Source organism: Monodelphis domestica, chromosome 1 (assembly GCF_027887165.1).
Source record: "Monodelphis domestica isolate mMonDom1 chromosome 1, mMonDom1.pri, whole genome shotgun sequence".
Lineage (NCBI taxonomy): Eukaryota > Metazoa > Chordata > Mammalia > Didelphimorphia > Didelphidae > Monodelphis > Monodelphis domestica.
Genome location: NC_077227.1, coordinates 386,174,336 through 386,199,466, shown reverse-complemented (window position 1 = coordinate 386,199,466; position 25,131 = coordinate 386,174,336). Strand labels below are relative to the sequence as shown.

The 25,131-nt window shown below is 35.0% G+C and overlaps 1 protein-coding gene across 13 annotated transcripts in view; it reads left to right on the top strand.

Annotated features, from left to right (window-relative positions):
• LOC103103493 (ovomucoid-like) overlaps nt 1-25,131 on the top strand; it is a 56,600-nt gene that overhangs the window by 17,846 nt on the left and 13,623 nt on the right. For 4 of the 13 annotated variants that reach the window (XM_016428554.2, XM_016428555.2, XM_016428556.2 and 1 more), the window contains 6 exons: nt 1,762-1,862; nt 5,473-5,495; nt 6,455-6,576; nt 8,030-8,072; nt 14,750-14,867; nt 15,544-15,617. In XM_016428554.2, the coding sequence (XP_016284040.1) occupies nt 1,841-1,862; nt 5,473-5,495; nt 6,455-6,576; nt 8,030-8,072; nt 14,750-14,867; nt 15,544-15,617 (402 nt within the window). In that variant the 5' untranslated portion in view covers nt 1,762-1,840. The remainder of the gene's footprint in view (nt 1-1,761; nt 1,863-5,472; nt 5,496-6,454; nt 6,577-8,029; nt 8,073-14,749; nt 14,868-15,543; nt 15,618-25,131) is intronic. The other 9 variants (XM_016428559.2, XM_056811618.1, XM_056811619.1 and 6 more) reach the window with 7 other exon arrangements.

Below are 25,131 nucleotides of genomic sequence, written 5' to 3'. Positions count from 1 at the left end.
AAGGGTGATAAAAGACTGTCTGCCCTTTGATCCAGACATAGCACTGCTGGGTTTGTACCCCAAAGAGATAATAAGGAAAAAGACTTGTACAAGAATATTCATAGCTGCACTCTTTGTGGTGGCCAAAATTGGAAAATGAGGGGATGCCCTTCAATTGGGGAATGGCTGAACAAATTGTGGTATATTTTGGTGATGGAATATTATTGTGCTAAAAGGAATAATAAGGTGGAGGAATTCCATGGTGACTAGAACAACCTCCAGGAAGTGATGCAGAGCGAAAGGAGCAGAACCAGGAAATCATTATACACAGAGACTGATACACTGTGGTACAATCGAAGGTAATGGACTTCTCCATTAGGGTCAATGCAATGTTCCTGAACAACTTGCAGGGATCTAAAAACACTATCCAGAAGCAGAAGATAAACTGTGGGAGTAAAAACACCGATGAAAAGCAACTGCTTGTCTACAGGGGCTGAGGGGAAATGACTGAGGAGAGACTCTAAATGAACAGTCTAGTGCAAATACCAACAACATGGAAATGGGTTCGATTCAAGAACACATGTGATACCCAGTGGAATCATGCGTTGGCTATGGGAGAGGTGGGGGGAGGGGAGGAAAAGAAAATGATCACTGTTTCCAATGAATAATGTTTGTTAATGACCAAATAAAATGATGTTTAAAAAAATATTGTTCTTTTTTTAAGATTTTTTTGTCTATTTTATGTCATTATGAGCTTTGGAATCATGTGATCATATTGGAGTGTGGTGTCTTGCTTTTGTACTCTTTCTCACTCACACTTCCCTTTGCTTGAATTTTAAGTATACATATCCATGCACACAATCTATGTCAATTGAAATTGAAATCTGTGTTCTAATGTCTATTTTCAAAGATACCTTCTTACTATCATTCTCTTTTATTCTTTTGCCCTTGGTTTTTGAGAATATCAGAAGTTAGAAGCTATATTCTCGTGTCAAAATAATAAAGTCTATGCATCAACTTCAAATCCTTGCCCATCTTGGATATAAATGATCTCATTTCATGACCTGACCATCCTGGGACCATCTATCACTTGCCACTCCAGGAGAACTGCCTACCCTGTGATATTTTAGGCCCTGATACTAAGAAGCTATTGGCAAGCAACTGGTTAAATTAGCTCCTATCACTAATGACATTAGTACATCACAACAAAATCCAGTCTTTCTCTAATTGGCTCAGTTCACACTTTGAAATTAAATGAATATTATTTAAGATCTGAAATCTGGGTTGTCATTCTTCATTTTTATCCCTTTTAGGTCTTCAAAGACTTGGCTTTAAGGGTAGTTTTTTAAAGCTCAGCTTTCATAATGCTGATTTTTTGTCTTTCCACTTTATATCTTTTCATGATTAGACCTTATAATCTTAAGGAAGGCTTGAATCCCATACTCAAGCCTGAATTTCCACCACATGACAGCATTTAGTCAAATTTCTCTAGCCAAATTTCTGAAGAATTCCTTGAGTCATGTTTCTTTTTCTTACTAACCCTATTCCCTCTCTCCCTCAATGCTGGTCAGAAGAAATGTTTGACATCTAAGGAAAATATTATGAACCTATAATGTCAGGAATATTCCTATAAAAACCTATAGCCTCCACCTCTTTGACAGAGTTTTTGAAAAATATATACATTCCTTCCTCCCAATCTTGACTGATATTCACAAAACCCACCCTTACTTCGCCTCTTTAACCTAACCTCCCAACCTATGTTTTCTTCTTGCCCCCTTCTAGCTGAAGAAATGGCATTTGAAACTCTGAAACTGTGGATCTAATACAATTCCATTTTTACAAACTTTACCAAAACTAAGGAATGGACAAGAAACCTAATGAAAGTAAGCTTTGTTGTTGTTGTTCAATTGTTTCAGACCTTTCTGACTCTTCATGCCCCAAATGGGACTTTATTTGGCAAAGGTACTGCAGTGGTTTTGCTGCCATTTCCTTCTTCAGGTCATTTAAGAATGAGGAAACTGCAGCAAATAGAGTTAAGTGAGTTGCTCAGGGTCACATGTCTATCAAGTGTCTGAGGCCAGATTGGAACTCAGGAAGATGAATCTCCCTGACTCCAGGCCTTACTGTGTCACCTAGCTGCAAGTAAACTACATTGTGGTAATTTTTACTTTTACTTTGCCAAGCTTTGTGTTGGTAAAATATTTTACTTTACAAAACTCTATGGTCAGAAGATCATAGAATAACTGTAAGACTCTTAAGGTGTCTAATCCCTCATTTTGAGGCTGAGGGATGAGAAAAGACTAGCAAAATTCAAACTCAGGTCCTTTGGCTCCAAATCCATTTTTCCCCTTCCATACAATGCTAGTTTGGTATTGTATTGTCAGTTGTCTAGAAGAATGGAGATTTAAGACTTGATATAAATATGAATAATGACTTAACAAGGAGTGTAGTTTATGTGAGTTTGTCCTAGTTTTCAGGGACTTCTGGTTTGTGGGTGTGTTGATTAAAAAAAAATCTAGATATCTTAATGATCTTTTACAAAAGCCATTCTAGATTCAAGCAAAACTTGGGAACCTACCTAATGCACAACAGGGTATAATCCTCTCCCAAATCTTACTAACTGAAGCTAAAGATATGTTTTCCCACATACATCAAAATGACAGTTCTTTTATCAGGAGAGTCATGGAATGAACTGACATAGGCAAATAATAGGAAAGACTGACCACAACTTCATAAAAAATTCTGTAACTCATCCTATCCTCAAGTGCTCAATAGTGATCCTTGAGACATAGCTACAATATTATTGTTCAGAAACCCCAAACTCTGCAGAGCATATTGTTTACTTTTGGAGGAGTCAAGTCATCAGAATAAATCAGCAGCCACTATTAGTCTCTTGAGATTGAATGAGTGCTTCAAAAATAATCATTCTCTTATCCCCATTAACTATTTGTAATATCCATTTATAAGGATGCCAAACAGAGCTAAAGGATTGTGGGGGAATAGTTTACAGAACAAATTTCACATAGCTTGTCAGGGGATTTACAACATATCACTTACAAATTCTTGGTCCTAACCCTTTGGCACTCACTGATTCTACTTAAACATCAAAAAAGCTCCAGGATCTCTAGATTAGGTTATACATTCATGCTTGCTCATTAATCAAGTAATCAACATGAAAACTGACATCTTTAGGCATCATCACATTTCTCATATGTAAAAGGAGAAGAATGTACTAGATGGCCTTTCAGGGTCCCTTCTCAGCTCTCATCACATTTTCTCCTGGGTCAGCAATGTCCAGACCAGACATACTATTTCATTGTAGAGAACTTATAAGTAAAGAAAGCCCCTGTGCCAATGTGTGTTAGCAACATCTTTGAAACTCAATAACAGAGCTACCTGGAACACTCACAAGGTAAATGACTTGTGTCAGGTGATACAGCCAGTGCATATCAGAGGCAGGACTTGAACTAAATTCTTAGTTGCAAGGTAGCTCTACTTCATCATAGCTCAGAAAAAGAATGAGGCTGTGGAAAAAATCTATAATGTATTTCTAGGCCTAGGAGTTCTATGCATAATTTTAGTTTATCATTGATTGTAGATAGCATAAAGTACTTATTCAGATCTTTATAGCTGCCCTACAGACATACAATGTCTCCTAGATGAGTTCCATAGACATCTGAACTGATATTCTGAGGGTTCCCATAGTTCTCATAGAGACAAACTGGTGATAGACTAGATAGATTTCAGTTTCTATATCATGATGCCAAAATGGTACAGAATGAAACCATGATTCTCAGAACTTGACAAGTAATTGTGGAATTAAACTTTAAATGTGGTGTGCATGTGGCAATCACTCATAGCTAGATGACTGGTGCAGAAAGATGTTATTTTTGACCCTGTTATTAGTTTTAAAATCATCATTCTCACTTGAATACTTGATACTCCATACATAGTCAAATTTCAAACCAACATGGCAAAGAGGAAAGAACTGGATTGAACATTAGAAGCCCTGAGTTCATATTTCCACTCTGACACTTACTACCTATTTGATCTTGGACAAATCTTCCATGCCTTCTCTGGGATCTAGTTTTCTTGTATGAAAAATAAGTGTGAGGATTTGGTGATATGAAGAATTGATTCCTAAGTCCCTTTCTAGTTACAATATTTTATATGGTTTGACAGAATCTTACTTTTGTTCTATAGGACAGAAGGAGCCCCACCTTAAATTCATGGCAACAATAGACTATATTGAATGTGGTGTAAAATTGAGATTTGAACTCTGGACTCCATTCCCCAGGAGTCCTTGCTAGCTCCCAGAATGCCCTCTAATCTCACTGAATTCTCAAATGGGCCTAGAGCTAAATTATCATTTAGAGGGTCTCAGCCCACAGTGGGGGTCTTCTCTTCCTGGCCTCACTAGCAGACAGACTCGTCTCATGATGTGAGTGAAAGTTGGGTGGGCCTCATGGCCCACGTAGCATGTGCTTTTCTTACTTGTATATTCTTTAATCCTTAATCTTCAATAAACCTCATAAAAAATATAGTACTCCTTGCAGAGAGGAACTAATTTCTTTTTTTTTAATTTTGTAGTATTTTATTTGATCATTTCCATGCATTATTCATTAAAGACAAAGATAATTTTCTTTTCCTACCCCTCCATCCCCCGTAGCCGACGTGTGATTCCACTGGCTATCACATGTGTTCTTGATTCGAACCCATTGCCATGTTGTTAATATTTGCATTAGAGTGTTCGTTTGGAGTCTCTCCTCTGTCATGTCCCCTCAACCGCTGTAGTCAGGCAGTTTTTTTCCTCTGTGTTTCTACTCCCTCGGTTTGTCCTCAGCTTATGGATAGTGTTTTTTCTCCTAGATCCCTGCAGATTGTGCAGGGACATTACACTGCCACTAATGGAGAAGTTCATTACGTTCGATTATACCACAGTGTGTTTGTCTCTGTGTACAATGTTCTCCTGGTTCTGCTGAGAGGAACTAATTTCTACCTGCCTCAGTTTCCCTAAATTTTAACTGTTATAGTGGGAAATATATAGTAATGATATTATCATGGTTAGAGATTAATTGGATGAATGACTTACTTGGGCATCTGAGGGTCAGGAGGCAGGATGGTTTAGGGTGAGGAAGTCTTGGTAAACGATTTTATGGGACTTTGGGGTACTGTGTATGGGAGCAATACTATCACAAGATAGTCAGAGTTTGAGTTTAGTGGACAAGCCAAAACAACCTAGGAGTGAAATTAACTTCTAGTGAAAATTTTACTTTCACACTTTTCTCCTTATTAAAGTAAGTCTCATGAGCAGCTGTTTTTTTTTTCTTCCTTTCTGGTCCTAATCCTGACCATGAAGGGTTAGGAAAGAAAGAAATGGCTTACTTGCTCTATTTTAGGATTTAATAAGGCTAGGAAATACATTTAAATTGTTAAATTCAGTCTGTTGAACTTCTTTTTCCTTGTAATCATTTTTTTTCTCCCCTTCCTCAGAAAATGAAAATAAAGAGCAAAAGGTGAGTACAATATTCTGATCTTTGGTATCAGATGACAGAAAAGTTGGTATTTTAAGATGAATATATGCTCCAGGGATTACATAATGTTTTAGAAAGAGCCTAAACTGAAGATCAGAAGACACAAAATTTTTTAGTCCTGATTTTGCTATCGATGATTTACTTATTGTGTGATCTTGGCCTTCTCAGCTCTAATATCCTATGTCCAGTCTTGACATACAATATATAATTCATTGGAAAGATTAAAGAACTCAGGCTCTAAGAGAGATCACTGTATACTGATATGGACCTCCAAAGGATCTTGGAGGCTTTCTAATACAAGCTCCTTATTTTTCAGTGTTGAAATTGAAAGTCAGAAAAGCATGACTTGTTATTGATCACTCTGCTAGTAAATCTCAGAAGCAATAGCTAACACCAAGTCTTCTTGACCCTAGGTTTAGAACTGGAATAATCACAAGTTTCTTTTTGAAAAAAGGGAGAGTAAATGCAGGCCCCTATATTGAACAGTAAAATTCAATTATAAATATATCTTTGAGCAGGTTAATTTAAACAAATGAAAGAACAAACGAACATGGAAAGACCCACATGAAATAATGAAGTGTGAAATGAACAAAATCAAGAGTATATTATATACAGCAACAGAAATATTATTTGAAGAATTTCTTTTGTTTGTCCTCCTCCAGAGAAAGAACTGGTAAATAGTAATAATATAAAAGACATAGTTTTGTTTGGGGACATATCTTTTTGTCAAATGATGCCTTCTCTATTGGGGAGAGGGAAGAGAGGGACAGCGATACTTGGGAACTTTTATATAACAAATGAACAAATAAATAAGCTGATTTTTAAAAACTGAGGAGTTAACTTGACAGTGATACTATACATGTGCATGAGAGTTTGAAGAGGAAGGCTCTAAGAGCACAATAGAACTATAATACTCTCTCTATCTTGTCTTTTTCCTGCAGGTTGATTGCTCTAGGTATCCTACCACCAGCAAGGGTATAATATGTACTGATGTCCTCAAACCAATATGTGGTGCAGATAAGAAAACTTATAGGAATGAATGTTCACTCTGTGCCACTAATGCGTGAGTACAAAAATAAAATAGCTTACCCAGTTTAGATCCTTAAGGATCTGTTTCTAATCTTCAGACTCAAAAGCCAATTAATCAACCAACAAATATTGATTAAGCACCTACTATTTGCCAGAAACTTTATTAATCATTGGGAATACAAAGAAAAAGTGAATAAAGTCCCTAACCTCAAAGAACTTACACTAGGTACATAGATGGTGCAGTAGATAGAATCCTGGATATAGAGTCAAAAAGACTTGACTCTAGTTATTAGCCTTGTCATATCTTGGCTTCTTTGTTTGTAAAGTAATAATACCTTCTATTTCCCTGTGCTGTCATGAGAATAAACTGAGATATTTGTCAAACTCTTTGAAAAGTACCATATAAATGGTAGCTATCATTATCACTACAACCATCACAACCACAATCACCACATCACCATTACCACCATTATCATCATTACATTCACATGGATCAGAAATGAGGTACATGTTTAGGTATATACACAATGAATACAAAGAAGGAGAAAAACAACATAAGAAGGCACTAGCAAGTAGGGGGAATTGTAAAGTCTTCACAGGGGATGTGGTGCTTAAGCTAAACCTTAAAAGAAGCCAAAGATTTTAAGAGGTTGGGGTAGAAAGGAAATGGCTAGCAGGTATTGCAAAGACATGAGATAAGAGATGGAGCATTGTGTGTGAACAACAAGTAGAACTATGTCACTGCTTCATAACAAACGTGAAGAAGGGTAATAACTTATGAGAAGTATGGCAATAGACAGAGACTAGACTTTAAAAAGACTTTAAATGTCTAACAGATGATTCTAGAGGTAATAAGAAGTCAGTGGAGTTTCTCATATAGAGAGGGCAATGTGGTCAGACCTGAGCATTAAGACAATCACTTGGGCAGTAGAATGGAGGATGATTTGAAATGGAGAGATACATGAGGTAAGGAAGCCAACATGGAACTGAATAAACTTCAAAACATAAAAAAATCTCATAATTGTAAGGTGTCCTAGAATGTAAATAGTTCAATCCTCACCAGGAGTTAGAAACTCAATTTTGTGTCATTCCTTACAACCTTGTCTTTCAGCTTTTCTTTGGGCACTTTTAGTGACAGGGGGTTCATTACCTCTTATTCCATTGCTCTGCCATTCAAGTTTGTATTGGAACTAAATTTCATTCTTTGAAGCTAGCAGTCAAAGCAGGAGAAAGAATACTCTCTGGAGCATCAAGAGTTTGGGGTTGGAGCCTAGGCTGTATCACTAATATTATGGAAGTTCTTGGCACCATTATTACAAAATGTGGAACTAGATGATTTCTAAGATCTCTTCCATTTTCGTAATTAACCTGGATATTTTATATGCCTGAATACCCCATTTCTCAGTCACATGAGACAAAATAGAATGAATTATATTAGTATTTATTGTCTCACAAGGCTTGCTGATCCCAAACTTCCTATCTTCCAGAGAAAAGGGGCTGGATATCAAGAAACTGCATGATGGGCAATGTGTAAGTATATGTATTACTTTTGGGAATTAATCTGGGCAAAGTTGATATTTTTTTTTAATCTGAGAACCACTAAACTACAGTCTCAGGCATCTAGGATACAGAAAAAAGACCCAGAAAAATTCAGATATATTATTTAAGAACCCAAAGCAATCTATTTGCTTCTAGCTTAGTTATTTTTACTTTCAATCTAACTGTAACAGGCCATGTGATATAATGGAAATATAATACCACATGGCTTTATAAAGTCAAAATCTTAAAAAACCTCAACTGGATGAAAGAAACATAAGAAAGTAAATTTAATAGGGATAAATGTAAAACTGTGTAATTGCCTTCAAATTCCCAAATACAGGCTTGAGAAACATGGTTAGCCAATGACTGATTACTAGAAACTTCTCCAACTCAAACACAGCAGTAAAAGTAATTATGTTATTTCTACAGTAACCAAAACTAAATAAATGAGATCAGAAGATGGAACTAATGAAAATGTACTGATCAACTTAAATTCCCAGAGATCTCATTCAGTTATGATACATGTTACAAGATTATGAACTCTCAAGAAATTATCTCACCTTTAAATCCCCCCAAATAAATTCTGATTCTTAAGATCCAGGGTCTAGTTTGCACAAGAGTCCTATCTGGTTCCCTAAAAGAAGTGACATTTTCCTCTCCACCCTAATGCCCCCTTATCAACCATCAATAACATGTAAGATATCCTGATTCTGCCAAGTCACATGAAGAAAAGGGAAAGAAATAGAAGGATTAAAGGATAAAAAAGATGAACAGTATTTAGTGTAGTTCAGAGTTGGCAAAAGGGAAAAGGACTTCTAAATATATATATATATATATATATATATATATATATATGAAAGGGTCTGGCTTATAAGAGTCACTTCTCTCCCCTCAAAATTTACTTTGTATAGGCGCTTTGATGCTTCAACACTCACTGTGCTATTCTGAGGCAGCTACATGTTACAATGAATAGAGTGAAAGCCCTGGACTCAGGAGAATCTGGTTTCAAATTTGGCCTCAGAGACTTCCTAGCCATTCAGCACTGGGCAAGTCTCTTAACGCCCTTCTGATTTAGAATTAAAATTAGGAGAGGAAGTAAGGGTTTAAAAAAGTACAAATTAATTAATCACAAACCAAGGCAACTGATTTTTAAGAAAATACAAATTAGTCTTCCCAGAAAAAAAAACAGGATACATAAAATTAAACCAAACCAAAAACCAACCAATCAACTAAACAAAATGAAGAAATAGCCAATTTTGAAAGGCAAAGAAGCTCATGATGCAACCTAAAGTATCACATTTTGCAGCATTGAGCCTAATCATAAACCTCAAAAATGCTATACCTTCAACAAAAAGTAAAACATTCATATCATTAAAAAAAAAATCCTTACCTTCCATCTTAGACCAATACTAAATATAGGTTCTAATGCAGAAGATCAGGAAGGCCAGGCATTTGGAGGTTAAGTTATTTACCCAGGGTCATATATCTAGAAAGTAAGGTCAAATTTGAATCCAGAACCTCCCATCTCCAGGCTTGGCTCTCTAACCCTGAGTCAACTAGTTGCTTCATTCATATCATTCTTTAGAGAAAAAAAGTAACTCAAGGTGAACAGAATACTTAATTTGTGATCATTAAAAAGGAATTAAAGAAAGGTAGGCAAATACAATTATAAAGAAAATACTAAGTAATTAAATCAGTTGTCTCATGTGAAGCAATTCTTGAAAAAAAGAAAAAAGTGAAGAAATTGTACAGAGAGGAAAAGCAAGATTGTGTTCAAGTACCAAAAAAACTTTAGTAGTTAAAAATTTAAGGGGACTTTAATGAATTGAGAGAAGGGTAGAACAAAACTGAATTAATAACCATTGAACTAAGTGTCATGACTATCTATTGGTGATTTTTTTTTTTGTAATGGGGTAGATATCTAGGGGAAGGCTATACATGAAACAGACAGCTCTAGAAATACCTATTCCAAAGGCAAAAATTGAGGGAAAACAATTTATCAAACAAGAGAGAATTCTGCAGTTGTATATGATAAAAATGATATGAAGAGGGATTGGTATGTGGAGATTAGATTTGATTCATGCCGCTGGTGGAGATAAGAAAGGGTTACATTGAAGAAGGGAAGTGGGGCAGTATTTGCAAAAGACAGAGACCTTATTATGAGAGGAATTTATATGAGAGGAACTGTACACATGGAGGCCCCCTTTTGCAAAGGGTTAATCTATGCCTACTAGAATTTCAGTCCACCCCAAGAAAGGGAATGTATAAACCCCCAAAGTCAAAGAGCACTCAGGGAGATGGTGAAAAACAGAATTAAAATTATTTGACTTGAAGAAGAGTGAATTGTCATAATGACAGGGAACAGAACCAGCCCTTGTAAGTTAGGACACAGAATAACTCACACCATAAAACACTGCATCCACTCCATTCAAGATTATTTCCTTCATGTATGTATAGAATCAGTATTTCTGAGAACAAAGAATAATGGGAAAAAAGAGTCTGGTGTAAGATCTACATGCACAATCACATAGAAATTGGGTAGAACAGCTAGATTAAATATAGAACTATATGTGAAGGATAAATAAAAATAAAGCACAAGCAAATATCAGTTTATATAGCTAGAATTAAGACTATAATAGAAGTGGAAAAAATAAGGAGGAAAACAGAGGGAATTTTCTTGAGAAAAATGTGCAGCAAAAGAATGTTAAGATATTGTGCTATGTGGATAAAAATTTTAACCACACACATTGCTGGATAGATAAAGAGAAGAGATAAAAAAGACAGACACAGAGAGAAGATATCAACAAATGGAAAACTGTAGAAAGGAAGAGAGGAAGAAATAAAGACAAAAAAACAAAAGGAAGGAAAGAGGAAAAGAATGAAAGGAAAAGGCAGGAAGGGAGGAATAAATGGAGAGAAAAAAGTGAAAAAGGAAAAGAGAAAGAGAAAAAGGAAATAAAAAGAAAAAAGGAGAAAAAGAAAGACAAAATGAAACAGATCAGGAGATTTTGGTAGACTGCTAGCTCAGCGTCACTTGACAGTGCTAATGAAATTTGACAGTCTCAAAAGATTTCAGTCTGCATTAAAAGAAACAGAACCATTGAAGAACTGTCACACTGCTCATTTTTCTGGCTAGATTATATCTGAAGTATTGTGTTAAATATTTGGTAGCCATATTTAAAGATGTTAGCAAACTACAGACTTTCAGAATAGACTGATCAATCAATAAATATTTATTAAACTCCAACTATGTGTCAGAAGCCTACCAATTTAGTGAGGGAAATTATGTGCAAACAAATGTATACAAACAAGCTACATGAAGTATAAATAGGAAATAATTAACAGAAGGGAGGCATTAGAATAAAGAGGGCTTGGGAGAGACTCCCTATAGCAGGTGAGATTTTAGTGGAGAATGGTGAAGTTACATGAAGCCATACCACATGAAGATCAGTAGAAAGAGCTGATAATACTTATTTTGGAAAAGATGAGTCTTAGAGTGAGCTTGATTGTTCTCTTTTAAGGAGTGGAATGGCTAAATGAAATAGTGATTAGGCTTGTTTTATTTAACCATTGTGTTCCAAAATATGAGTTGCACAGAGACACATTTAAGATTGATGTTTTGAAAAATTACAAAAAGGAGTACCAATGAATGACAGTTATAAAGAAGGAGAGTTAGACTCAAATGTAAAGAAAATTTTTCTGACAAAATTATAATATACTTCATTAATAATGATAGTTTACCTCTATGTGCTGCTTGAAAGTGTTTTGAAGAGCTTTACCTATGTTATCTCATTTGGTCCCTCACAAGAGTCATGGGAAGTAGGAACTATTATTATCATTATTATTTTACAGAAGAGAATACTGATATGAGAATGATTGAGAGTCTGGCCTCTTATCTAAAACTAGAAAGTGTATAATATGGGATTTGAACTGAAGTTATCCTGAATTCCAGCCCAGTACTCTACTACAATACTTAAAGATTTCTTTAGTAATAAATAGTGACAATGAATTCTTGGTGCAATAGTGAATTGATTTAACCATTGTGGAGAATAATCTGGAATTATGCCTAAAGAGTTATAAATCTGTACATGCTATTTGATCCAGTACACGATCCACAATAAAGAGATCAAAAGAAAAAGAAAAGGATCTATATGTGCAAAAATATTATAGTAGCTCTTGTTGTGGTGAGAAAGATTTGAAAATTGAGGTGATATAAATTGGATAATGGCTGAACAAGTTGTGGCACATGATTCTGATGGAGAACTATTGTTATAAGAAATGACAAGGGGGAAGGGTGGTTCCAGAAAAACAGAAAGAAAAATATGGCAAGACCTATATGAACTATTGCAAAATGAATTGAGAAGAACTGGGAGATTATCATGTATAATATTTGGAATTCAAAATTTTAAAACAAAAACTCAAAACTCAAAAATTCACAAAGAGAGAAAAGTAATAAATAATGGTTTCTTCCGTACTCTGGGTGTTCCAGGTAATAATAATAAGTCATTTGCAGAAGGGTTTTGTTCAGCTTAAGGTTGACCTACATAAACTTGGGAAGTCTCTTCTAATTCTGAGATTCTGTAAGTACTAAATTGATACTTGCTACATTTGTGACCTGAAAGAGAACTTATAAAATTATTCTATATTTCTTTAAAAATGAAGGATTTGGACTAGTTGATCTTTAAGGGCATTCTAACTATAAATCCTATGATTACATAGAAAAGAGCTATTAGATTTCTTCTGCTTCTCTACGTAGAAATCAACTACAAGCAATGATTAAAATTTTTAGAGAAGCAGGTATCAGCTTAATATAAGGAAATCTTGCCCAATAATTCTATCAGCTCCTAAGCAAGATGGGTTCCCTTGTCTGTGTTCCTTCAAATACAGATTGGGAACCAATCATAGAAAATGTTAAGAAAATTTCCACTTTCACAATAGGGGTTCAATTTAATGACTTCTGAGGTTCTATCCAATTCATACAATCTGTGTTCACTAATGCAGCTCCCTATCATGAATGCACACCACCATAATATATAGTAAAAATTAGGTAAAAAAGACATCTGTAGTATTAAATAAAATTGTTAAAGAAAAAATCAAATTCCTGATGGTAGCCAATCAGAATTAATTTTATTTAAATTCTGGCTCAGATAATTATTTGGCTGTTAATTTGGGGAGTTCACCTGAAATTTCTTAGTCTTGTTTTCCTCAAAGGTAATATAGGAACAATGATTATATTCTTTAATTCACAAGAGCTTTTCATTTATATACATATTTATTTATGTATCTATTTTTGCTGTTTAATTATTTAATTATTTTTAAAGGATCATATAATTTGAAATGAGAAAACTAAGATTTAGAAAGACTAGGTAACTTAACTCCACCCCTGCCAATAAACATAAAAAGGCACCTTTTCATCTTTAAAATACTCTAAGAATCTAAGAAATTACTGCTGCTACTCTTTTTATTCCTGTTATTTTTCAATACCTCACTATAAAGCATAGATGGTTCCACATAAGATCTTGCAAATAGTGCTAATCTGGAAAGAACAGAGGTTTTTAGCCTGGATTGGTGATAAATGGAATTTATTATCCTAGCTTATTAATCAGAGGATTATATCACAAAGTAAGTAAACTGTAGAGCAGCTAAACAAGACCTCAAAATCAGACCATTAGACACATCTGAATGAATGGGAGTCATTTATCCTAGAGAAGAGATGACTTACTGAGTACATTATGATTGCCTTCATATATTCAAAGGCTTGCTCATACGGAAGACAGAATCAAAGGATAGATAATCAGATCTGCATCAGGAAGACCTGAGTCCAAATTCTTTCTTAGATACTTACCAATTGTGTAACCCTGGTCTTAACCTATTTCTGCCACAGTTTCATTGTCTATAAAATGAGGACATTAATAGGACCTATTTCTCAGTGCTTCTTTGGGGATAGAATGATAATGCACTTTGCAAACCTTAAAAAGCTATATAAATTCTAGTTATCATCATCATCATCATCATCATCATCATCATCATCATCATCATCATTATCATAGCACAGTGAATAAAGTGCTCAGGCTGGAGTCAGGAAGATCTGACTTAAAATCTGGCCTTGGACTATTACTAATTGTATGACTCTGGGCAAGCGATCTGATCTCTGTTTGCCTCAGTTTCTTCATCTTAAAAAAGGGGGATAATAATAGTATTTACCTATCAGGATTGTTGTAAGGATCAAATGAAGTAATATTTATAAAGTATTTAGCACAATACCTTGTAAGAGTAAGCAATATTTGTTATGATAATAATGATAGTGGTGGCAGTCGAGATGACAATGGTGGTGGTGGTTGAGATGATGATGGTGGTGGTGGTGGTGATTTTTTTTCTAGTTTATCACAGGGCAAAAACAAAGAGCAATATAGAAAAATTACAGGTAGTCAGATTCTGACTCAATACAAGAACTAGCTTCCTAATAGTTAAAACAATCCAGTGATGGAGCTATATGGCTTGAGGATGGTTACCCTGCCATCACCAGAATGTAGATCATGAATGACCACATGGTAAGGATCTTAAAAAGTAGAATCATATAGTGGGTAGATTGACCTACAATATACTCTTTTGTCCTTTTCAATTCTATGTGGTTATGATTTTCTAATTTTTATATTTTTGGGGGGGAGACATCTAGATTGATTGCCCCCCAAAAGAACAAATTGCCTGTACTATGGAACATAAGCCCCACTGTGGCTCAGATGACCATACTTATGCCAACAAATGCTCCTTCTGCAATGCTGTTGTGTGAGTATTAAGATGAACAAATAGCAGGTAATGAGATCCCTTCTTATAGGGTTTGGATGGTGATGGGGCTAAGCCTCCTGTTTCCTTTATCAGTTCTAGAGGAAGATGATGGCCTGCTGGCTTTCTCCACATTGGTTTTCACTTTGAATATCCTGTGGGTTTCACTATCTTTATAAACCATTCCCTAAGCAGAGAGTTTGATTCCATCAGGATGGAGTTTGGGGAACCACAAGCAGTGCTTTTCAGTGAAGGAATAATTGTAATAAAAGTATTTTCACTTTGCTGGCCTAACCACCTAATGCCATCACTAATAACTTAAGCTCTCAGCAGTCCTAATATGATTTCCATCACTTGCTGCTTTTTTCTCAACTTCTACATTGCCTTTACCTACCAATTTCCCCTTTTATAAATGCATCAGACCAAGTTAACTTCATGGGGACTTATTTATGAAGGAAGAATAAATTCAAAAATACCTCATCTGTATGAATATATACTGAATTTCTCCCCCAAGTTGGTTCATACAAAATAGAAATATAATATATAATCAAATTGTGATTGACTTCCTTGTATTGTGTTCTTAGACTCCATTCACAAGAGGCAGAGTTTGAGTGTGAAATTTGAGGTCTGGTAATGACCTCTTTTTAATTCTTCTGCTAATCTGTTAATTTTCTGGCAGTGCTTCTTGCCCCAGTGTTGGCATGTAGTTTTAGAAAACCTACCTCCTTGCTCCTAAGACCTCCAACTTTCCTAGTAAGTAGTTATTTATTGGTATATACTCATACATCTTTTCTTCTTCAAAAAATTACATTTTAAGGGAGCAGTGTATATTTTGCCCAATATAAATACATCCTACATTACTGTATGCCTTGATAAATCCCACATTGTTCTTTTGTATTTTTTTGGTTTCATTTTAATAATTCAATTGTAGTTTCAGTTCTGAATTCTCCCTCTCCCTCACACATTTGGATGTCAAGAACAATATTCACTACAAATGCACACACACATTTTATCATGAAAAGCAAATTTGATTAATAGCCATGTTCAAATAAAAAGGAAGAAAGAAAAAGAAAGAGAAGAAATGTGCTTTAAATTTCACTTTATGTCCATTAGTTCTATATCTGGAGGTGGATAGCATATATCATCACAAAGTTCTTTGGAATTGTGATTAATCATTGTGTTAATGAGAGGTATGAAGTCTTTAAAAAAAAAACTTTACTTTCTGTCTTAGACTCAATACTGTGGATTGGTTCCAAGGCAGAAGATCAGTAAGTGCTGGGCAATGGTAGTCAAGTGACTTGTCCAGGGTCACATAGTTAGGAAGTGTCTGATGACAAATTTTAATCCAAGATCTCCCATCTCTTGGCCTAGCTCTTAATCCACTGAGCCACCCAGCTGTCCCTAGGAAGTCTTTCAAAGCTGGTTATCATTACAATAACTTATTACAGTAAAAGTAGTTCTTTGGTTCTGCTTCTTTCATTTTACCTCAGTTCAAAAATCTTATTTTTTTTCTGAAATGATTCCCTTCATCGTTTCTTATATAACAATAGTATTCTATCACATTCATATACAAAGTTTGATCAGCTTTTCCCCAATTATTGGACATCACACCAGTTTCCAATTCTTTGTCACCACGAAAGAGAAGCTATATATATATATATATTTTTACATATGATTTATTTTCCTTTTTCTTTGTTCACTTTAGGGTATAGACCTAATAGCAGTATATATAGATTTAAGTTTTAAATCTAGTATGCAGAGTTTAATGGCATTTGGATCACAGTTCAAAATTGTTTTACATAATAGGTGGACTAGTTCATAGTTCTACCAACAGTATTTTAGTTTACCTATTTTTACAATCACCTCTAGCAATTGTCTTTTCCCTTTTATGCTAATTTATCTAATATGATAGGTATGAGATGGAACCTCAGAGTTCTTTTAATTTGGATTTCCCTAATTCCTGGTGATTTAGAGAATTTCTTCATATATCTGTTGATAACTTAGATTTCTTGCTCTGAAAATTTTGTAGTCATAGTTTTTGACCATTCATCAATTTGGGAATAGTTGTTTTACTTGTAAATTTGATTCAGTTCTCTGCAATTCCTCAAAATGATTCCTCTTTTAGAGAAACTTGCAAATATTTTTTTCCCAATACCCTTTTTTTTTAATGTAGCCACATTTGTTTTGTTTGTGCAAAAGCTTTTCAATTTTATGTAATCAAAATTATATAGTTTATCTCCTGTGAACATTTCTCCCTCTTTCTTTGGTCACAGACTCTTTCCCCAACCATAGATCTAAAAGATAATTTCTTTTATAGTCTACTAATTTATTACGTTACCCTTTATGTTTATATCAAATACCCATTTTGAGCTTATTTTAGTATAGGGTACATGATGTTGGTCTATATCTAGTTTCTATCAACCTACTTTACAGGTTCCCCAGCATTTTTTGTGAAAGTGTATTCTTGCCTTTTAAGCTGAGACATGTTACTATGTTACTCTGCTTGTTTACTTGTGGGTGTTGGGTATCTAATCTATCTTATTAATCATTCACTATATTTCTAATTTTTTATCTATTATCCAGAACCAAATTGTTTTGATTATCACAATTTTTTAGAATTTGAGATTTATGATTTGAGGTCTGGTATTTCTAGACCACCTTTCACATTGTTTTATTGATTTCTTTGATATTCTAATTTCCCCAAGATTACTTTCCAGTTTCAGTTTTCCAAGCAACTTTTGTTAAGGGAAGCTAGTTGATTCAGAGGATAAAACACTACACTTAGCATCAGGAACATTTATCTTTCTGAGTTTAAATCTCTCCTCAGACACTTACTGGTTTTGTGATCCTGGACAAGTCACTTAATCTTATTTGGCTCAGTTTGTCATCTGCCAAATGAGCTAGAGGAGGAAATGACAAACTACTCCAGTATCTTTGCCAAGAAAACCCCAAATAGGATCATGAAGAGTCAGACATTACTGAAAAGACAGAACAACAAAAAAGTTCCTGCCCCAGTAGCTGAAACTTTGGGGTATATCTTCCATCCTTTGTTTCTATACTTGGGCATATCTAATCTGTTCCACTGATCAGCTTGTCTGATTCTCATCCAGTTTCCAAGTTGCTTTGATGATTACACCTTTGTAATATAGTTTGAAACCTCATACCAATGGGCTTCCTTTGTTACTCATTGATTCCCTTGAGATTCTTATTCTTTTATTTCCGTCTCAGGTAAGATGCATTTCTGTGCCAAACACTGCTTGAATATGTATTCTTCACTTCTATAAGCATTTCAGATATGAATGAGGTTCAAATGTCAGCCCCTCCCCACCCTAGCATTCCTTCCATTGTATAAACTCTTCCTTGTGAGCACCTTTTAGCATGAAATAATTTCCCCTTTTTTCCTCTCCCTTCCCCTTTCTCCCAGTGTATTTCTCTTTTCAGTTCACCCAAACAGAATAGAATCATCAGGAATCTTGTTTTTTTAAAAAGACCTCTATTCCATTAAAGATTTATTTTCCTCTATAAGATTTTATCCTATATTGCTCTAAAATAGAAAATACCTCAATATAATCAACAAATGGCTTACAATTTTTCTCTCCTCCCCAATTCCTGTTCTCATACTAAGGGACTTCAACTCACATATTGATTCTCTCTCAAATTCCTTAAATCCTCAGTTCTTCAATTACTCACCTTCCCTGAGCTACTCCATTCCATTGAAGCCACATACAAAGATGGTCATACCTTTGATCTTGCTGTCACCCACAAATGTGCCACCTCCATGTCCAGGAATTCTGAAATCTCATCTCAACATAACATTGGTTTTTCATCTCTTCTTCTGCCTTCTTCATATAAATCTATTTTTCATCTATAGGACCTTGATCTCTCAGTCTCTCCCAGGCCATCTCTCTCACACTATGGGTCATATTCTTATAAATTTGACAAAATTCTCTATATATTTTTGATATGAGACCTCCATTTGAGAAAGGTTATCTGTATTTTTCACAATTTTTTCCTAATCTTAACTATATTCATTTTATTTATACAAAAAAATTAATTTAGCTTATTAAAGATTATCTATTATAGTGTTTTCTCTTTCTTGTTTATTTATAAATTCTTTTCCTACCCACAAATTTGATAGCCAAGATGTTCTCTGATTCTCCAAATTAATTATAATTAACTACCTTCATGTCTGGGTCACATCCATTTTAATATTATCTTGATAAATGATATTATCTTAGTAACTTGTATAAAATATTGATTTATATCTAGTTTCTAGACCCTGCCAGACTGATTTATAATTTTCCCAACAATTTCCCAACAAAACAATACTGTTTTGTAATACAGTTTGAAATCTGATATTGCTAGACTTCCTTCATTGATATTTTTTTCATTAATTCTTTTGATATTCTTGACCTTTTGTTTTTCAAAATGAATTTTTTTTAATTTTTTCTTGTTTAATCAAATAATTTCTAATTCAAGGGGATGACATTGACTATGTTGATTAGTTTAGGTAGGATCATCATTTTAATTACATTGGTTTTGCCCACCAGTGAACAATTGCTATATCTCCAAATATTTTTATTAAATTTATTTTTATAAAAAAGTTTTATAATTTTATAATTATGTTCATGTAGTTATGAGTTTGTTTTTGGCATCTACACTCCTAGGCATTTTATTTAATCTATTAATCTCTTTTCTTTAAAAAAATAAAAATATTCATTTATTTTTAGGTATTTTTTTTATAGTTACATAATTCATGCTCTTTCCTTTTCCCTTTTCCCTCCTCACTCCTGGAGCTGAAAAGCAATTACACAGGATTATACATGTATTAGCATTCAACACCTATTTCCATAGTATTCATTTTTGTAATAAAGTAATCTTTTAAAAACCAAAACACCTCATCCTATACCTATATAAACAATTGATGAATCATATGTTTTCCTTCTGTATTTCTACTCCTACAGTTATTTCTCCCAATATAGATAAGTCCCTTGGGATTGTCCTGGATAGTTGCATTTCTATTAGTAGCAAAGTAAATTACATTTGATCATGCCATAATGTTTCAATTTTTGTGTACAATGTTCTCCTGGTTCTGCTCATTTTGCTCCCTATTCATTCATGGAGGTCTTTCCAATTCATATAGAAATCCAGCAGTTTATTGTTCCTTAGAGCACAATAGTATTCTATCACCATAATACACCACAATTTATTCAGCTATTCCCCAGTCAAGGGTCATCCCTTCATTTTCCAATTTTTTGTCACCACACAGAATGAGGCTATGACTATTTTTGTACAAACAATTTTCATTATTATTTCTTTAGGCTACCAACTAGGTATGCATTCTTTTAAAGGCCTTTCAGCATAATTCTGAATTGCCTTCCAGAATGGTTGGATCTATTCATAACTCCACAAGCAATGTATTAGTGTTGCAATTTTGACACATTCCCTCCAACATTTATTTTTTTCCTTTATTGTCATATTAGCCATTCTGCTAGGCATGAGGTGGTACCTCAGAGTTGTTCTGATTTGCATTTATCTAATCAAGGAATTTAAATCACTTTTTCATGTGATTATTAATAGTTTTGATTTCTTCATCTGAAAAGTGCCTATGCATATTCCTTGACCACTTACTTATCAATTGGGTAATGGCTTGATTTCTTGTATATTAATTAGACTTACCTCCTTATAAATTTGAGAAATTAGGCTTTTGTCAAAGAGTTTTGTCATAAATTTTTTTCTCAGTTTGTTGCTTCCATTCTAATTTTGGTTTCATTGGTGTTGTTTATACAAAACCTTTTTAATTTAATATAATCAAAATTATTCATTTTGTATCTTGTAATGTTCTCTATTTCTTACTTGGTCTTAATTCCTTTTCTTACCCATACATCTGACAGGTATACTATTCTATGTTCAACTAATTTTCTAATAATATTCCTCTTTATATTTAAGTCAATTACCCATTTTGAATCTATCTTGGTCTAGGGTGAGAGATGTTAATCTAAGCCTAATTTTTCCATACTATTTTCCAATTTTCTGAGCAGTTTTTGCCAATTAGTGGTTTCTTGTCCCAAAAACTGGGTGGGATCTTTGAGTTTATCAAACACTAGTCTGCTAAAGTCATTTGCCCCAAGTCTATTCCATCAATACCATATTGTTTTGATAATCACTGCTTTAAAGTACAGTTTGAGATCTAGTACTGCTAGGCCGACATCCTTAACTTTTTTTTTCATTAGTTCCCTTGATATTCTTGATCTTTTATTCTTCCAGATGCACTTTGTTATATTTTTTTCTAATTCAGTAAAAGTTTCTTGGTAGTTTAATAGGAATGGCACTGAATAAGTAGATTAAGGTAGGAATGTCATTTTATTATATTAGCTCATACTACCAATGAGCAATCAATGATCTTCTAATTGTTTAGATCTAGCTTTATTTGTGGGAAAAGTGTTTTATAGTTGTGTTCATACAGTTCCTGAGTTTGTCTTGGCAAATAGGTTCCCAGATATATTTTATAGAGTGACTTTAAATGGAGTTTCTACTTCCATCTCTTGCTGCTAAGTTTTGTTGGAAGCATAGAGAAATGCTGATGATTTATGTGGTTATATTTTGTACACTGCAAGTTTGCTAAAGTTATTATTTCCATTATCTTTGTAGTTGATTTTCTCAGATTCTCTATGTACACCATTATATCAACTGCATAGAGTGATAGTTTAGTTTCATCACTGTGTGATTTAATCTCTTCAGTTTTTTATCTTTAATTGCTACCACTAGTATTTCTAGTACAATATTAAGTAGCAGTGGTGGTAATGGGGATCCCTGCTTCAGCCCTTATCTTTTTGGGAAGGCTTCCAACTTGTCCCCATAGCAGAAGATATGTGTACATGCTGATGGTTTTGAATAAATACTGATTATTATTTTGACAAAAGGCTCTTTTCTTTCTATATTTTCTAGTGTTTTCAATAGGAATGGGTGTTGTATTTTGTTAAAGGCTTTTTTCTGCATATATTGAGATAATCATGTGATTTTTGTTAGTTTGGTTGTTAATAAAATTTTGTCAAATAGTTTGAATAGTATTGGGATTTGCTGTTCTTTAAATGTTTGATAGAATTCACTTGTGAATCTATGTGGCCCTGGGGATTTTTTCTTAGGGAGTTGACTTGTTCAACTTCTTTTTCTCATATGAGATTATATAAATATTCTATTTCCTCTTTTGTTAATATGGGCAATTTAGAGGCTTCCTGTCAAGATAGCGGCTTAGAGAAAGCTAAAGTTCAGATCTCCTGAAACCCTTCCTTACCGATCTCAAACCAAATGCTCCTGGGACCTCGAAATTCAAAACGATCAACAGCATAGACCCCGGGAACACTCCTTCTGGACCTGGACCTGGATCAAAAGGTACGGCTCCCCCCAAAAGCCAGAACCCGAGACCACTCAAACCTAAAGTAGGCAGAAGTAAGGTCCTAGGACCCATCCCCCCCAACCCAGAGCGCCGAGTCCGAGGCAGCAGAGGCAAGCTCAGAGCCCCATGGCCTGCTATTCTGAAGGCCACATCCTGAAAACAACCTGACCCAGTCGAGGGGGCACCCAGACAGCAGGAAAACACAGAGGGGTGGGGGAGCTCATAACCCCCTGGGAGGAGCCTTCCGAGCTCTGGGAAGCCACAGCCCCTCCCCCTCAGAGAGCAGGGTCGTGTGGAACAACAGCAATCCTCAGGGCTGGGAAAAGGGCCTCGGGAGCCAGCTATTCTGAAGGCCACATCCTGAAAACAACCTGACCCAGTCGAGGGGGCACCCAGACAGCAGGGAAACAGAGAGATGGGGGGAGCTTATAACCCCCTGGCTGGATCCCTCCATCCCAGTCTCAGGTCCCTGCCTCAGGGCATACTCAATTCAACCCAGGGACACACCAGCAATTCCTGGATTCCCCAGGAAGACAGAACAACAACTTCAAAGAAAAGACAATCTGCCTGGGGCGAAAACCTCTGAACTCCAGACAGAGATAAGGAAAGCTAATCCTCCCCACTCAGATAGAGATGGCAAACTCCACTGAAGTACAAAAGCCCCCAAATTCCAAAAGAAACAAGAAGAATGGGGCAACTTTGGACACATTTTATAGAGCAAAAATACAAAACACAGAGGAGACAGAAGAAGAAACACAAGCAAATACTCTGAAACCTTCCAAAGGAAATGGAAACTCTCTACAAACCCATGAAGAATGTGAATCAGAAATGATCAAAAAGATGGAAGCCTTCTGGGAGGAAAAGTGGGAAATAATGCAAAAGAAATTCATGCATCTACAAAACCAGTATGACAAACTGAAAAGGAAAGCCAGGCCTTAAAACAAGAACTAATAAAGCAAAACCAAAAGGCCAAGAAATTAGAAGAGTACATAAACTATCTCACTGACAAGGTGACAGATTTGGGAAATAGAGGGAGAAGATATAATTTAAGAATAATTGGACCTCCAGAAAAGCCAGAAATAAACAGCAAACTCGACATCGTAATACAAGATATAATTAAAGAAAATTGCCCAGAGATTCTAGAACAAGAGGGCCATACAGCCACTGACAGAGCTCACAGAACACCCTCTACACTAAACCCCCAAAAGACAACTCCCAGGAATGTAATTGCCAAATTCCAAAGCTCTCAGACAAAAGAAAAAATCCTACAAGAAGCCAGAAAAAGACAATTTAGATATAAAAGAATGCCAATCAGGATCACACAAGACCTTGCAAGTTCCACTCTGAATGATCGTAAGGCATGGAACATGATTTTCAGAAAGGCAAGAGAGCTGGGTCTTCAACCAAGAATCAGCTATTCAGCAAAACTGACTATATACTTCCAAGGGAAAGTATGGGCATTCAACAAAATAGAAGATTTCCAAGTTTTTGCAATGAAAAGACCAGAGCTCTGTGGAAAGTTTGATATCGAAAATCAAAGAGCATGGAATACCTGAAAAGGTGAATATGAAGGAAAGGGAAAAAGAGAAAAATCTTATCTTCTTCTTTTACTCAAACTCTCTTCTATAAGGACTACATTTATATCAATCTATGTATACTAACATGTGGGGAAAATGTAATGTGTAAATAGAAGGAAAAGAAAGACCAAATAGAATAATCTTTCTCACACAAAGACTCATACGGGAAGGGGAGGGAAAGAAAACTCTTATAAGGAGTGGAAGATAGTTTTTGCTTAAACCTTACTCTCAGTGAAATCAACTCTGAGAGGGAAGAATATCCAAATCCATTGGGATCTTGAATTCTATCTTACCAATAAGGGTAGGGAGAAGGGAAAACAAAGGAGGGGAGGGGGAGAGGGAAAACAAAAGGGGAGGGAAAGAGAGGGGGGAGAGGGAGGGACTAAAAATGGAAACATATCAAGGGAGGGGATAAGGGGGACTGATTTAAAGCAAATCACTGGACTAAAAGGTAGAGCCAAAGAAAAAAAGGTTAGAATTAGGGAAGGTTATCAAAATGCCAGGGAGTCCACAAATGACAGTCATAACTTTGAATGTGAATGGGATGAACTCACCCATAAAACATAGACGAATAGCAGAATGGATTAGAATCCAAAACCCTACCATATGTTGTCTTCAAGAAACACACATGAGGCGGGTTGACACCCATAAGGTCAGAATTAAAGGATGGCGTAAGACCTTCTGGGCCTCAACTGACAGAAAGAAGGCAGGAGTCGTAATCATGATATCTGATAAAGCCAAAGCAAAAATAGGCCTGATCAAAAGGGATAGGGAAGGTAATTATATTTTGTTAAAAGGGACTTTAGATAATGAGGAAATATCACTCTTCAACATGTATGCACCAAATAATATAGCACCCAAATTTCTAATGGAGAAACTAGGAGAACTGAAGGAAGAAATAGACAGTAAAACCATATTAGTGGGAGATTTAAACCAACCATTATTAAATTTAGATAAATCAAATCAAAAAGTAAATAAGAGGTAAAAGAAGTGAATGAAATCTTAGAAAAATTAGAATTAATAAACATATGGAGAAAAATAAATAGGGATAAAAAGGAATACACCTTCTTCTCAGCACCACATGGCACATTCACAAAAATTGACCATACATTAGGTCACAGAAACATAGCACAAAATGCAGAAAAGCAGAAATAATAAATGCAGCCTTCTCAGATCACAAGGCAATAAAAATAATGATTAGTAATGGTACATGGAAAACCAAATCAAAAACTAACTGGAAATTAAACAATATGATACTCCAAAATCGTTTAGTTAGAGAAGAAATCATAGAAAA